This window comes from Gymnoscopelus braueri, assembly GCF_963280865.1.
Source record: "Gymnoscopelus braueri genome assembly, chromosome: 7".
In the NCBI taxonomy this organism is placed as follows: Eukaryota; Metazoa; Chordata; class Actinopteri; order Myctophiformes; family Myctophidae; genus Gymnoscopelus; species Gymnoscopelus braueri.
Window position 1 is genome coordinate 47,550,273 of NC_137608.1, and position 15,481 is coordinate 47,565,753.

Consider the following 15,481-nt stretch of genomic DNA (forward strand, 5'->3'; position numbering starts at 1 on the left):
CCGCGTTCGCAATGACACACATGAATCCTATGTACTGTATTGTGTGTATTACTCCATCAAATGCATAAATGTACACAACACAATAACATAATAACACAAGTAAGACGTGCGAACGCGGGAAGCGAACGCAAAAAAACTAAAATAAATATGAAAAATAAATATGAAAAAAAGTAACCAATAAAAAAATACAAAACAAATTAAAAAAAAATCTGCGTTAAAAGGAGCATCTTAGAAAAATACAAATTCACCAAAAAAGAATCTTTGAATGTTTTTGAACAATTCAACAAAGTGTTTGAAGTGCCTGTTTCACCCACTTCCGGGGGGCGGAGCCAAAATCCGAGCCCGAAATATTTGTTCGTAGACCCCCACTTAGGGGGGGTAGAAAAAGTTTCAGAGCGATTCGGTCACTTAACATGGGGTTTCAATGGGGAGTTTTTAGGAGCCTTCTCCGGGGCGTGGCTTCCGGGGGAAGGGGCGGGCTTAAACGCAACCTTGACAGGTGTGTTCAGTTTTCAAAGACCTTTCATTTGATGTATGGTACGTCTAAATTGGCACAGGCAGTGCACACAGACAGAGACACAGAGACACAGAGACACGACACACACAGAGACACAGAGACACAACCCGAGCACGGTTTTATAGTAAGCTCCACTTGCGGCGCGCCTCCTTCCGCTGCGTTCGCAACAACAACATTAGGGTTCAGTCATCAGAACTAATGTGAATATTTGACTCTTATTTAGGACTAAATGTAACACTGATGTATTAAAGCTAAATGTGACAACATAGAACACACTTTGACCTCTAGGTCGTCTAGAGAGTGCACTTAAATGTACTTAAGACTTCTGGTGATTAGTAGCGTTGTTCCGTACCTATGTTGAATGCACTTATTGTATGTCGCTTTGGATAAAAGTGTCTGCTAAATGACTGTAATGTAATGTAATGTCTAAACTGGTCTAAACCGGTTAAGGTTCTAAACCAATATAAACCAGTTTAGGTTGTGGCTTTACATGTTTGTTTGTTTGTTTGTTTGTTTGTTTGTTTGTTTGCATTTCTGTGAGGGTTCCACATGTCATGATTTCCTCTGTTGATCTGACCTCATTTCTTCCACTATTAGTATAATAATTAATGAAACATGTTATTTAAACATGTTAATTAAACATGTTAATTAAACATGCTAATCACCTCGTTTCTTCCACTGGAAGTAGATGAATCCAGACAGGAACAAGACCAGACCCAGAACCAGACCTGATGCTCCCATGGCCACCTTGTTCTTCACTGACTCTGGCATGGAGTCATCTGATAATACAAACATTATATCATATATCATATCATATCATATCATATCATATCATATCATATCATATCATATCATATCATATCATATCATATTATTACAGTAGATTAAAACATCTTGTTCTTCACAGACTCTGACATGGAGTCATCTGACAATAAGCTACAACAACCAAACACAATAAACAATAAACAGACGACACAGTCATTGTGAGTCTGTTCAGTAATAATGAGTCCAACCCTATTGGTCCAGTCTATGAGGAGTTTGTCACCTGATGTGACATGTCCTTCTTAGAGCTCAATACATCCAAAACAAAGGATATGATGATAGATTTTAGAAAACATGAATCAACCTCAGGGACGTGCACAGATAGACTCTAGGTGGTGCTAGAGCACCTGCCCTTTGCCCTCTTGACCAGAAGTGCCCTTTTGAAAAAAAAGTTGTTTTTTCTTTTTTGTTTACAGTATGTAGCCCATGGTGACATCGATCAATTCTGGATTAAAAGCTTCTAATATATTAACAATTCCCCAAAATGTGCATTGCAATTTTCTTCTATAAATCTCACACTACTAGGGCAGCCGGCGGTTCCGCGCGCCGCGCAAGGTGCCCTTTTTTTTTACTTGAGCACCTGCCCCTCAAAATGTCTGTGCACGCCACTGATCAACCTTTTACTATGATGATTATAAACCAGGCTGTGGAATGTGCAGAAAGTATCTTGGGACAGAGTCATAGACTCAGAACTGTGAGGCAGTTTGTAAAAAAGAACATCAGCGCTTGTTCTGTCTTAGAAAACTGTCTTGTTTTCACATTGATGAAACCATGATGACTCTAGTGGAGCTTACTATATCATCGTGCTTGCGTTGTGTGTGTGTCTGTCCCATATTTATGGTCTTTCCGTCTGTGTTCACGCTCTCATTCTCTCATTGGCTCGCGCCCCCATGTGACTCGAAACTCCGTGCTGAAATGCCAGCAGCTGCACTGCCTGTATACAGCGTGTGTTCACGCTCTCATTGGCTCGCGCCCCCATGTGACCCGAAACTCCGTGCTGAAATGCCAGCGGCTGCAGCGGCTGCACTGCCTGTATACAGCCGGCAGAGTGCGGCAGAGTGCACTACTACAGTGTGGTTGAAATATGGCAGCCACAGTCAATCTGCGTTCGCCTCCAGCGTTCGCGTGTCTTACTTGTATCAAATCAATCTGGTCTTTTATCAGCTTTATCAAATCAATCTGGTCTTTAAACTGCTTTTATCAAATCAATAAGCTCATAGCGCGACACCGAGTGGATCATGAGCTTGTAGATCTGCTATTTTTGAAAAATCTTGAACATTTGCGCAAATGTTTGAATATAATTTATAAATGTATTTTTTTAAACAAGATTACACTAGATTACAGTAACTGACCCCAGTCCATCTTGATAGGCGCGGTCAGGCTGGGATGTTCCACCATGCATGTGATCTTCTCTCCTGATCTGTAATACACACACACACACACACACACACACACACACACACACACACACACACACACACACACACACACACACACACACACACACACACACACACACACACACACACACACAGGTAGTACCAGTAGAGGTGTCTATTAGTTGTGTATTTCTATGTATAGGTGTCTGTTAGGTGTGTACCTGGGTGTGTACTCCAGGTAGGAGTGGTACTGGTAGTACCAGTCTCCATCAGACAGCTCATCAGTAGAGGAGAGACCAGAGGTCAAAGGTTCTTGACCTATCCACCAGGTCACCAGGATCACTTTAGGATAGAAGTCGTAGCTGCTGCACCTCAGCATGTGAGTGTGTTCACCACGACGAGGGGGAGTCTCTGACTTCAGTCTCACTTTGGGCTCCACTCCTAAAAAAGATGATGATGATTATCATTATGATTATTTTTATTATTATATACCAGTCATAGGGAAATGTCATTATCATTAATAATTGTATATGATCCAAATGAGGTCCAAATGATCCAGAAAGCCGCAACACACTTGGTCTTCAACCAGCCAAAATGTTCACGTTTCCCGGCTCTCCCCCGTTCTCCTCTCCCTCCATTGGTTCCCAGTTGCTGCCCTCACAGAGTACAAAACACTGATGTTGGTCTACAAAGCAACCAAAGGTATGACACCCCCATATCTTCAAGCCTGATCCAACCCTAAAACCACTCCAGCTCACTCTGAATCTTCTCTAAAACACCGTGGACAACGCTCCACGCGTCCTAGACTCTTCTCCCTTCTCTAAAACACCCTGGACAACGCTCCACACGTCCTAGACTCTTCACCCTTCTCTAAAACACCCTGGACAACGCTCCACATGTGACAGACTCTTCCCCCTTCTCTAAAACACCTTAGAAACGCTCCACACGTCTTAGACTCTTCTCCCTTCTGGCTCCCAAATGGTGGAACAAACTCCCCATTGCAGTTAGAGCTGCAGACTCAATCCCGATCTACCACCATAATCTGAAGACTGCAGCACTAGACCTAGCCTTGATGACCTTGCAGGCTTATGCAAAGGTATTTTTGTTTGATATTATACTGTTTAGACTGATGATAAGTTCTTGGTTTACCTATGATCCTAGATTACTATGTCTATGTATTTGATGTATTACCTTGTGTTTTCCTTTCTTACTGTAAATCACTCTGGATTAAGAGCGTCTGATAAATGCCTACATTGCAATTGTAAGTGTCAATGTTTGGCCACCAGATGGCACCAGATAATAACATTTCATAGCGTACTGTAGATTCTACAATAGTCTACAGTTTTCTACAAAGTAGAATTCATTTATATAATGTAATTTAAACATATTAAATAATTCATAGTTACACAGTGCTTTACATAAACAACAATAAACCATTAAATATCATTTAATGAAAATAGTTCAAATGAACTAGAGTAGAAACAAACACAACGATACACATAATCCTGTAGAATATTACTAAAGTGATAAAAGCATACAAAACAAACTAGTAAAGACAATAATTAAAGTATAAAATCAGGTGGTGAAATGAAGTGTATAGAGGTGTGTTTTAGCCTTCTTTTTAAAGTTATTTTAAAACATTAATCCTGGTGTCTCTGTTTTAGGCAGGTCATTATATGAGGGTGAAAACTCTCAGAAATAGATCTATATGTTTCATTTATACTCGGTGTACGATGGTGACACCACATGTTGTGAGCTTGTAGATCTGCTATTTCCACTGTATGACAGCGTGTTAGGATAGAGTACGAATCAGGCTTAAAGGAGTAGTTAACCCCAAACATTACTTATTTTCTATCAATTACACCCCATGAAGCATTGAATTCATGGAGATTTTTAAGTTTTTGTCTCATTCCTGAGACAATATTTGATGACTGGCGGTCTCTCCAGTAGGAGACTCAAAGAGTCTCCTTTGAGTCTCCTACCGGATACATTAGCATCTTTCCGCCGGTAATCAAATTATTGTCTCAGGAATGAGACAAAAACTAAACAATCTCCATGAATTCAAGGCTTCATGGGGTGTGATTGATAGAAAATAAGTAATTTTTGGGGTGAACTACTCCTTTAAGTGTTTAAGAGGATCTGAAATGTTTCTCAGCAGATTAAGTAATGTTTTATAATCATTATCAGATCAATATTAACACCATTAATCATCTCTGAATAGAATCATGTGATTTCATGTTATAGTTTATGAGGTGATGAGTGTTGAGTGCTGCTCTGAGATCAGCTCACCTCTCTTGTTCAGAACAGAGGAGTAGTAGTTCTCAGCGTTGGGTTTGCAGGCTGCCTCTGGTAGTGATCTCCTATAAGCCAGTTCTGTAGGATCTTTATTCCAGCGCTCTGCGTTCATCACACCAAGCTCAGTGTATCCAACCCACTGATCTACTCTACTGTCCCACCTGAGGAACTCATCACCATCGAAATTATATGACTGTATGAACTGTATGTCCTTCAGCTCACTGGAGTTAAACACACAGCGGGAAGCCATATAGTACACATATCCATCTGGAAATAGACAACAAAAAATGTTATTAATGTTCAGTTTTATTATCATCTGTATAATATCAACACTAGGCTATAACAGCCCCCTATCGGCTAAATATGTCACTACATAAAGTCTAAAATAGGTTCAGGCATCTTAGTAGCTTAAATACAATTACAAAGTAAACAAGGACTCTGTCTGTCTGTCTGTGTGTCTGTCTGTCAGACCCCATCATGTATATCCAGGATAACCCCTTCTTTTTATACCTAGGCTATTTGAAAATAGCAGATCTACAAGCTCATAGCGCGGCACCGAGTGCCGCGCTACGAGCTTATAGATCTGCTATTTTCAAACATTTTAGTACTTTTACTTTTGGTAATTTAAGTACATTTGTTGCCAATACTTTTGCACTTTTACTCACGTCAATTTTGAATTCCTGACTTTTACTTGTAACAGAGTACTTCTAGATTGCAGCATTGATACTTTTACTTAAGTAAAACATTTGAGTACTTTTCCCACCGCTGACTCTAATCAGCAAACAAGGTAAATAGTCACATAAGTAGAGAGTAGAGAGAACAATGTAGAGCCTCAAAGAAACTATAGGATACCAGGTCAATCATTATAACAATCAGCTGAGTTATATTAAACAAATAAAGGTCATTATTTATACTGTTATTAAAGACTGCATTGCAAACCTAAACGAAAACACTAAACTGTTGCTTTTGAATTTTTTTATATAAACTCCAAATGTATCAAATAAATCATCATTCAATTCAAATAATTGAATGAGTGCATTGACTTCTGGGGGGTCCCCAGATAACTTTCTTTGGGGGTCCCCAGATGATTAGCTTAATAGGTAACATTGTTTTCTCACTCAACAGCAAACAAACCAACATACAGTATAAGTGGATACAGAGTATCTGCACATTTATAAAGTGACAATTTAATGACTTTTAAGACCTTTTTAATAGCAAATTGGCCAAATTGTCAAATACAAAATAAAGAGGCAAACGTTGTAAAAATAACCGATCTACAAGCTCGCACAAATATGATTATTTTGGGAGGTCCCCAGTTCAAATAGGATTATTTTGGGGGGTCCCCAGTTCAAAGAGGATTATTTTGGGGGGTCTCCAGTTCAAAGAGGATTATTTTGGGGGGTCTCCAGTTCAAAGAGGATTATTTTGGGGGGTCTCCAGTTCAAATAGGATTGTTTGGGGGGCCCAACCAGTTGAGATAGGATAAATATTTTAACCCCCCCAGTGATAGGCCACACCCACAGCTTCAAACCAACCCCCCAAGGTGATAAGCCACGCCCACCCCCAGCCAACAGCAGATCTACAAGCTCATATCGCGGCACCCGGTGCCGCGCTATGAGCTTTTTTGTATTAATCAATAAATTAAACAAACATAACATAACATTAACAACACACACTACCATCCTTCAGTGGTGGAAAAAGTACTCAAATGTTTTGCTTAAGTAAAAGTATAAAAATTGTAATATAGAGAAATACTTTGTTACAATTAAAAGTCCGGAATTCAAAATGTACTTGTAAAAGTAGTAAAAGTAAAAATACTCATTATACAAAATTTCCCATTTCAAGTTTTGAAATGTATACACATCTTTTGAAAATAGCAGATCACAATGCATCAAATCGTGATTAGTGACGCATTGTGAGCTTGTAGATCGGCTTTTCAAATGGCCCATAGGGCTGAAGTGGTTACTGTATGTTTTGTAATGATAATCAAAATCTACAAAGTAACTAGTAACTAAAGTTTTCAAATAATGGATTTGGAAATTGGAAATACTTGAGTAAAGTACAAATGCCTCAAAATTGTACTTAAGTACAGTACTTGAGTACATGTACTTAGTTACTCACCTCTGTAATTTAATTCATGAATCACAGGAACATTTTGATGGTAACTGTTGTATAATCGTATTATCTTGGATTTTCACATGATTCATAATGTCTTTTAATTGAAAATCCAAATAAATAAAGTAAAGTGTATCAGATACGCTCAGTGGTCATTGGTCATGGGCCGCGGTAACACGCCGTCCCACCAGTCTTTTGAGCAGGAGCACGCACACGCACATGCATCGATTAAAACAACCCTTAAGTTCACACCTCAACAAAGGCTGCCGACTGCCGGGTGTCACACCAGGTGAATTAACATAGGAATGAGCCTAGATGCATATCAATTGTCCATTGTGTGACCTGTAGTGTAGGTGTTAAGCCATGTGCGCGTTACGTCTTTAAAATAGTGTCCCACCAGAGATAGATTCACCAAGTCAACACTGGATACGCTTCCTCAGATGGTTTTTGGATGGTATACGCTATTTAAAAAAAAATCTGCACAGTATACTACGTATATAGTGTAACACGGTCACACCAAGTTGTACCATCTACACCTCACCTACAGCTCAGGCTGTACAGAATGCATAGATTTGTAAAAAAGAAAAATATATATATAATAAAGCACCTTGAGCACATATTCATGTTTACTAGAAATACATATTATTTAGAAAATATTTCACCATAAATGCTTAATATAAATGTTTAAACATTTTCATTAATGTTAGATATATTCAACCGTTTTAGTTAATAACTATTGTGTTCATAGTATTCATGTACCTTTCACTGGTGGTTTCTTCAAGGCAGTGCGAATGGTGTCCAGGTTGAGTTTGCAGATCGCCTGCTGATTCAAAGCTGCTTCATAAGCTGCTCTGTAGGTCATTGGATCTACAAACGGAGGCTGAGGGTACACCACCTTCCCTTTGTTGAAGTCTGCGTACACCACCACTTCACCATCCAGTGCAAACATGAACTCTTTATATGGGTCTTTAACTGTGTCTGAACAGCCAACGACATTAATCTCCTCATGGAACACTGGAAATAAAACAAAGATGAAATTAAATTCAACAACAAACGTCTTCACAGTGACAATAACACATAATCATAAACAATCATGTTTGCAGTGGTGGAAAAAGTGTTTGTCACAACAACAGTTCCTAACATCTGTTTATGTATTTGGACCATCTAGATCCAATACTGTATATGCAGGCAGTAAGAGGAGTGTGTGTGTGTGTGTGTGTGTGTGTGTGTGTGTGTGTGTGTGTGTGTGTGTGTGTGTGTGTGTGTGTGTGTGTGTGTGTGTGTGTGTGTGTGTGTGTGTGCGCGTGCACGTGTGTGTCATTTGTTTATATTGTGCATTGTTCATATTTGTTTTTATATAATAACAGTAGATATAAATGTATATTATATAATAACATAAATATAATGTACTTACTTCCTGGAATCGCTTTGTATCATGTTTGCAGTGGTGGAAAAAGTGTTTGTCACAACAACAGTTCCTAACATCTGTTTATGTATTTGGACCATCATTCAAGATCCAATACTGTTTATGCAGGCAGTAAGAGGAGTGTGTGTGTGTGTGTGTGTGTGTGTGTGTGTGTGTGTGTGTGTGTGTGTGTGTGTGTGTGTGTGTGTGTGTGTGTGTGTGTGTGTGTGTGTGTGTGTGTGTGTGTGTGTGTGTGTGTGTGTGTGCATGCGCGTGTTTGTGTGTGTCATTTGTTTATATTGTGCATTGTTCATATTTGTTTTTATATAATAACAGTAGATATAAATGTATATTATATAATAACATAAATATAATGTACTTACTTCCTGGGATCGCTTTGACATGAAGTACAGAGGAGAGGATGAGGAGGGTGGCTGTAATCTTCATCATCACTGATCAAAACTGAACTGAATTTAATAGATGAGAATAAACAGATGAGAATAAACAGATGAGAATAAACAGATGAGAATAAACAGATCAGAATAAACAGATGAGAATAAACAGATCAGAATAAACAGATGAGAATAAACAGATCAGAATAAACAGATGAGAATAAACAGATCAGAATAAACAGATGAGAATAAACAGATCAGAATAAACAGATGACAATAAACAGATCAGAATAAACAGATGAGAATAAACAGATCAGAATAAACAGATCAGAATAAACAGATGAGAATAAACAGATCAGAATAAACAGATGAGAATAAACAGATCAGAATAAACAGATGACAATAAACAGATGAGAATAAACAGATAATAGAGTTCCATAGCTTTTATCTCCCCCCCGCCCCTCCGACAAAATCTTGCCCTCCTACTGACAGAGGCTAAAATCTCTTGTCTGTGCGTGCGTGCGTGCGTGCGTGCGTGCGTGCGTGCGTGAGTGCGTGCGTGCGTGCGTGCGTGCGTGCGTGCGTGCGTGCGTGCGTGCGTGCGTGCGTGCGTGTGTGTGTGTGTGCATATGTGTATCTGTATGTGTACAGCATGTGTGTGTGTGTGTGTGTGTGTGTGTGTGTGTGTGTGTGTGTGTGTGTGTGTGTGTGTGTGTGTGTGTGTGTGTGTGTGTGTGTGTGTGTGTGTGTGTGTGTGTGTGTGTGTGTGTCATTTGTTTGTATTGTGCATCGTTCATATTTGGTTTTATATAATAACAGTAGATATACATGTATATATTATATAATAACATAAATATAATGTACTTACTTCCTGGGATGCTTTGACATGAAGTACAGAGGAGAGGATGAGGAGGGTGGCTGTAATCTTTATCATCACTGATCAAAACTGAACTGAATTTTAGAGATGGGAATAAACAGACCAGAATAAATAGATCAGAATAAACAGATGTTTACTGAAAGAGAAGTTCTGGTGTCTGAAAGGGAATGAAGGAGGACTCGTTCTTTAGTTCAGAAGAATCAGCCAATCAGATTAAAGATATGATGTTACATCATCTGTTTCCAAGAAGACGACAGTCTGGATTATTGCACATATTGTGAACAGTATATAGCTGCTTACACACCTTATGTCTCCTCATGTACATGCTGTACCTTATGCACCTATGTCTAACCTCATGTACATACTGTACCTTATGCACCTTATGTTTCCTCATTTACATACTGTACCTTAAGCACCTTATGTCTCCTCTTGTACATAGTGTACCTTATGCACCTTATGTCTAGCGTCATGTACATACTGTACCTTATGCACCTTATGTCTCCTCATGTACATATTGTACCTTATGCACCTTATGTCTAACCTCATATACATACTGTATGTAAATATCTTTGTTTAATTCATCTTTTATTCTCTCCTTGCCCCTCCCCCGTCTTCTTTTCTTTTTCTTTCTGAAAATAACTAAAACGATGGAGCTGCACTAAAAATAATTTCATCCAGTTCTTTACACCTTTAACCTGTGATGTGAAAATAAAGATGATTCTGATTCTGTTGAAGAGAAACACAAGAAAGAAAGAAAGAAAGAAAGAAAGAAAGAAAGAAAGAAAGAAAGAAAGAAAGAAAGAAAGAAGGAAAGAAAGGGGGACAACTTGAATCAGAAAGTAAAATATCTGATCACTTCAGAAGAGAAAACCCAAATAAAATGCTGGAGCACTCCACTGGATTCTGTATGTATTATTATGCAGGGTGACAAAGGGGTGTGGTCTCTGAAGACCATATTCACACGGCGGCCATTTTGCTATTAAGTTAATGAAATGCCACCCCGTTTCTTCAATGCAAAATGCAAAAATGGCCGCCATGTGAATATGGTCTATTATTTCGAATTCCATAGTGTAAAATAATACCAGTCAGAGGTCCAATAGCTTTTGTCTCCCCCCCCTCCCCACCTCTCTCTCCAACAAAATCTTGTCCCCCCTACTGACAAAGGCTAAAATCACTTGTCTATGTGCGTGCGTGCGTGCGTGCGTGCGTGCGTGCGTGCGTGCGTGCGTGTGTGCGTGCGTGCGTACGTGTGTGTGTGTGTGTGTGTGTGTGTGTGTTTGTTCAGCGTCACTGGTAAAATGCTGTTCATGTTCATTAAGCCTCAATCCAAGCCTCATTACATCTCACTGCTGAAACCATCAAATGTCTTTAAAAAAACACTGGTCATGTGATCAAAGTGTGTGTGTGTGTGTGTGTGTGTGTGTGTGTGTGTGTGTGTGTGTGTGTGTGTGTGTGTGTGTGTGTGTGTGTGTGTGTGTGTGTGTGTGTGTGTGTGTGTGTGTGTGTGTGAGTATGTCTGTGTGTGTGTGTGTGTCATTTGTTTGTATTGTGCATCGTTCATATTTGGTTTATAACAGTAGATATACATGTATATATTATATAATAACATAAATATAATGTACTTACTTCCTGGGATTGCTTTGACATGAAGTACAGAGGAGAGAATGAGGAGGGTGGCTGTAATCTTTATCTTCACTGATCAAAACTGAACTGAATTTAAGAGATGGGAATAAACAGATGAGAATAAAGAGATGAGAATAAACAGATCAGAATAAACAGATGTTTACTGAAAGAGAAGTTCTGGAGTCTGAAAGAGAATGAAGGAGGACTCGTTCTTTAGTTCAGAAGAATCAGCCAATCAGATTAAAGATATGATGTTACATCATCTGTTTCTGGAAAGAGGACAGTCTGGATTATTGCACATATCATGAACAGTATAGCTGCTGCTGATGCACCTTATGTCTCCTCATGTACATACTGTACCTTATGCACCTTATATCTAACCTCATGTACATACTGTATGTAAATATCTTTGTTTAATTCATATTTTTTCTCTCCTTGCCCCTCCCCCATCTTATTTTCTTTCTCTTTCTGAAAATAACTAAAACGATGGAGCTGTACAAAAAATAATTTCACCCACTTCTTTACACCTTTAACCTGTGATGTGACAATAAAGATGATTCTGATTCTGTTGAAGAGAAACACAAGAAAGAAAGAAAGAAAGAAAGAAAGGGGGACAACTTGAATCAGAAAGTAAAATATCTGGTCACTTCAGAAGAGAAAACCCAAATAAAATGCTGGAGCACTCCACTGGTCTACTCTGTACATATGTATTATTATGCATGGTGACAAGGGGGTGTGGTCTCTGAAGACCATATTCACACGGCAGCCATTTTGCTATTAAGTTAATGAAATGCCACCCTGTTGCCACCCTGTTTATTCAATGCAAAATGCCAAAATGGCCACCAGGTGAATATGGTCTATTATTTCCAATTCCATAGTGTAAAATAATACCAGTCAGAGTTCCATAGCTTTTGCCCCCCCCCCCCTACTGACAGAGGCTAAAATCGTGTGTGTGTGTGTGTGTGTGTGTGTGTGTGTGTGTGTGTGTGTGTGTGTGTGTGTGTGTGTGTGTGTGTGTCTGTGTCTGTGTCTGTGTCTGTGTGTGTGTGTGTGTGTGTGTGTGTGTGTGTGTATGTATGTATGTGTGTGTGTGTGTGTGTGTGTGTGTGTGTGTGTGTGTGTGTGTGTGTGTGTGTGTGTGTGTGTGGTTGAAGCTTCTAAATGGAAACTCCCCGAACTTGTATTTCACTTCCTGATTCACTCAGCAGCCAATCAGAATTATTGGGAGAGATCTTTACCGAGTGCGACGCTATGAGCTTTTAGATCTATTTTGTTTTAAATTGTGAACATTTGTGCAAATCTTTGAATATACATTTTTTAAAGCGAACATTCGTAATTCAAATCTTTGCTTCTGGGGGTCCCTGGCACAACATCTTTTGAGATGGGGGTCCGCGGCCACATACATATCAATTTGGGGGTCCTTGGCACGAAAAGGTTTGAGAACCACTGGTCTAAATAATTAAGAACAATGCATGGTGAAAGGATCTACAGATGATATTCTGCTGACCGGCTGATAGGAGGGGGGTCATGGGGTCGTTGCTATGATCACAGCATGGTGTCAGTGATACTGGACACCAAGTGTCCACGCGGCACCGAGTGCCGCGCTATGAGCTTGATCTGCTATTTTTTTTTTATTGTGAAAATCTTTCGATATATATATTTTTTAAAGCAAACATTTGTAACTAAAATATTATTGCTTCTGGGGGATTCTACAAATGTCTTCTAAATCGTAACAGTTTTCTTTTTTTTCTTTTACTTATGTTGCTATATATCAGTGGTTCTTCAAGGACCTCCCAAAATGAGAAAAAAACATCTGAAAATGTTTTGTTCCAGGGACCCCCAAAGATTTGAGTTAAAATGTATTAAAAGAGTTTTCAAAAAAGAAAATAGCAGATCTACAAGCTCATAGCGCGGCACTCTGTGCCGTGCTATGAGCTTGTATATCTGCTATTTTTGAATAGCCCAAAGAAATCTTAAAATTCCCTGTCTAAATGGGTTAAGGCACTTGAAGGAGAATCTCACAAGTGTGTCTTTTTCTGTGAATATACCCTCACACCAGCATGTTCTATATTTATTAAGACCAGTAAGGGTGCCTCCACACATAAGATGCAAGTTGACGCTAGTTGTCTCAAGCCCTTGTTCCGGTTCCGGCCGTTACTTTGATATCTTCCGGGGCTTTGAGCAGCTGGAGGGCAGCGCCGTTTTTCCGGAAGTCTTGTTCTTTGACTAGAGCTATTTGTACAAGTGAGGACCGAGGAATAGATAGCACTACTCAACATGAAAACATTATACATGACGCAATATTAAGTATTAATATTATCCATATTATCGAGCAATATGAAAAAAAAATTTTCCAAAAATAGCCGACCTACAAGCTCACAACGCCTCACAGCGCGACGCGTTTTGAGCTTGTAGATCGGCTATTTTTGGCAAAGAGATTTGATGTTGACAGAAAAAAAGTGTACGTCCATTTTTACTGAGAAAAGAGGGTTTAAGTAGGCTACATGTGAATTACATCAATAATTATGAATGACAGATTCATATGGTAGAATACTGCAATTTATAACAATAAAGCACAGAGATGATTAGTTTTTTGTAGCCCACGTTTGTATGTGAAACTGTAGAATTAATAAATAAATAAATTCCCATTTATTTTGGATAATAATTAAATGTATTCTGCTGTTCTTTATTATGCTCATTATACTATTATATTATCTTATCTTCATATAACTGGTCCTGTGTTGTGTTGTGTTGTGTTGTGTTGTGTTGTGTTGTGTTGCATTTCCCCTGTAAGAAAACTACAAGAGACAAACCCGCCCAGTGGAGAGAACACAGGACGTATCTGTCCTATTGGTTGGTGCCTATCACTTCCACGTCCACGGCCAAATACATATCTAAAAATGTTTTCTAAATCCTAACAGTGTGTTGCTATATCAGTGGTGCTCCAACTTTTCCATGTCAACGACCAACCAAAATTATATGTATTTGGCCGCGGACCCCCATCTCAAAATATGTTGTTCCAGGGACCCCCAGAAGCACAGATCGGCGTTAAAACATTTTTATATTAAAAGATTTGCACAAATCTTCCACGATTAATAACAAAAAAAAAAGCAGATCTACAAGCTTGTAGATCTACAGTTTTTGAACAGCCCAAGAAATAAAAAAATTACACAGATGCGTTCCCGGTCTTGAGGGATTAAAGAAGAAAATATTACGAATGTAATATATATAACAAAAGTAGCTTCTTAAGATTTAAAAGCTAAAACTCCTCAGTCGTTGCGTCTCTCCGGATATCACGTGGCAACGCGGAAGTCAAGACGTGTAGCATAAACTACATTTCCGGCCCAAAAAACTACAAGATACGCTCTGGCCTGGGACACGGTAAAACAAAGACGGGGCATTGCGAAAATGCCTCCCCCCTCAAAAATAAACAGCAACACGAAACAGCAGGCCTACATTATCTCCCCATGAGACTCATGTTATAGTAGATGATGCTTTAAATTTAAAACCGTTTACAAAGTCAAGAGGCAAGACCGCTTCATTAATCCCATAAACAGCCACTTTCTAAAACTGGCTCTTAAAACAAAACATAACCGTTTTATTCCCCTCCGTGGGTTTCCAAAGATCGAAACCAACTTAATAATTACACAAACATGGAACATGGATCCGGACGTCTCTCTCTCTTCTCCTCTGCTTTATTACAACCTACCAGCATGGTAGCCCGCAGTTTACTGCCTCAATTACACCACAAAGGCTAACAGCTAAGCTAGGCTAGCGCTAGCTAGCCTTTTGCCTCGTGCCTAAACAAGAGGAGAAGATGGAGGCGCCTCGTGTCTGCGGCCTACCTGTAGCAGCGGACGATCGCCACCGTCTATGCCTCCTGTGCCTGGGACCCAACCACGCGTGGCTCGCCCTGAACAACCCAGGAGACGAGGACGCGCGTAAGCCCTGCGATGACTTCACAGTTTATCAGCTGGAGCATCGCCTTTCCAGAGCCAGAGGGCTGGCGGCCTCCAGCAGCAGCGGCGGCGCTCACCCCGACTCTAGCCTGGCCAT

The 15,481-nt window shown here is 39.6% G+C and overlaps 1 protein-coding gene across 3 annotated transcripts in view; it reads right to left on the minus strand.

Moving 5' to 3' along the window:
• Positions 1-11,591, minus strand: part of LOC308089512 (H-2 class II histocompatibility antigen, E-S beta chain-like) — a 47,237-nt gene extending 35,646 nt beyond the window's left edge. For all 3 annotated transcript variants that reach the window (XR_013933513.1, XM_080434286.1, XM_080434285.1), the window contains exons 1-8: positions 11,429-11,591; positions 9,794-9,876; positions 8,917-9,000; positions 7,888-8,142; positions 5,008-5,280; positions 2,940-3,159; positions 2,692-2,759; positions 1,183-1,296 (exon numbers count right to left, since the gene is read on the minus strand). Coding sequence is in view for 2 of the 3 variants with exons in the window: in XM_080434286.1 (XP_080290412.1) it covers positions 1,183-1,296; positions 2,692-2,759; positions 2,940-3,159; positions 5,008-5,280; positions 7,888-8,142; positions 8,917-8,983 (997 nt within the window). In the remaining variant the exon portion in view is untranslated. The remainder of the gene's footprint in view (positions 1-1,182; positions 1,297-2,691; positions 2,760-2,939; positions 3,160-5,007; positions 5,281-7,887; positions 8,143-8,916; positions 9,001-9,793; positions 9,877-11,428) is intronic.
• Between the last annotated feature and the right edge of the window lie 3,890 nt (positions 11,592-15,481).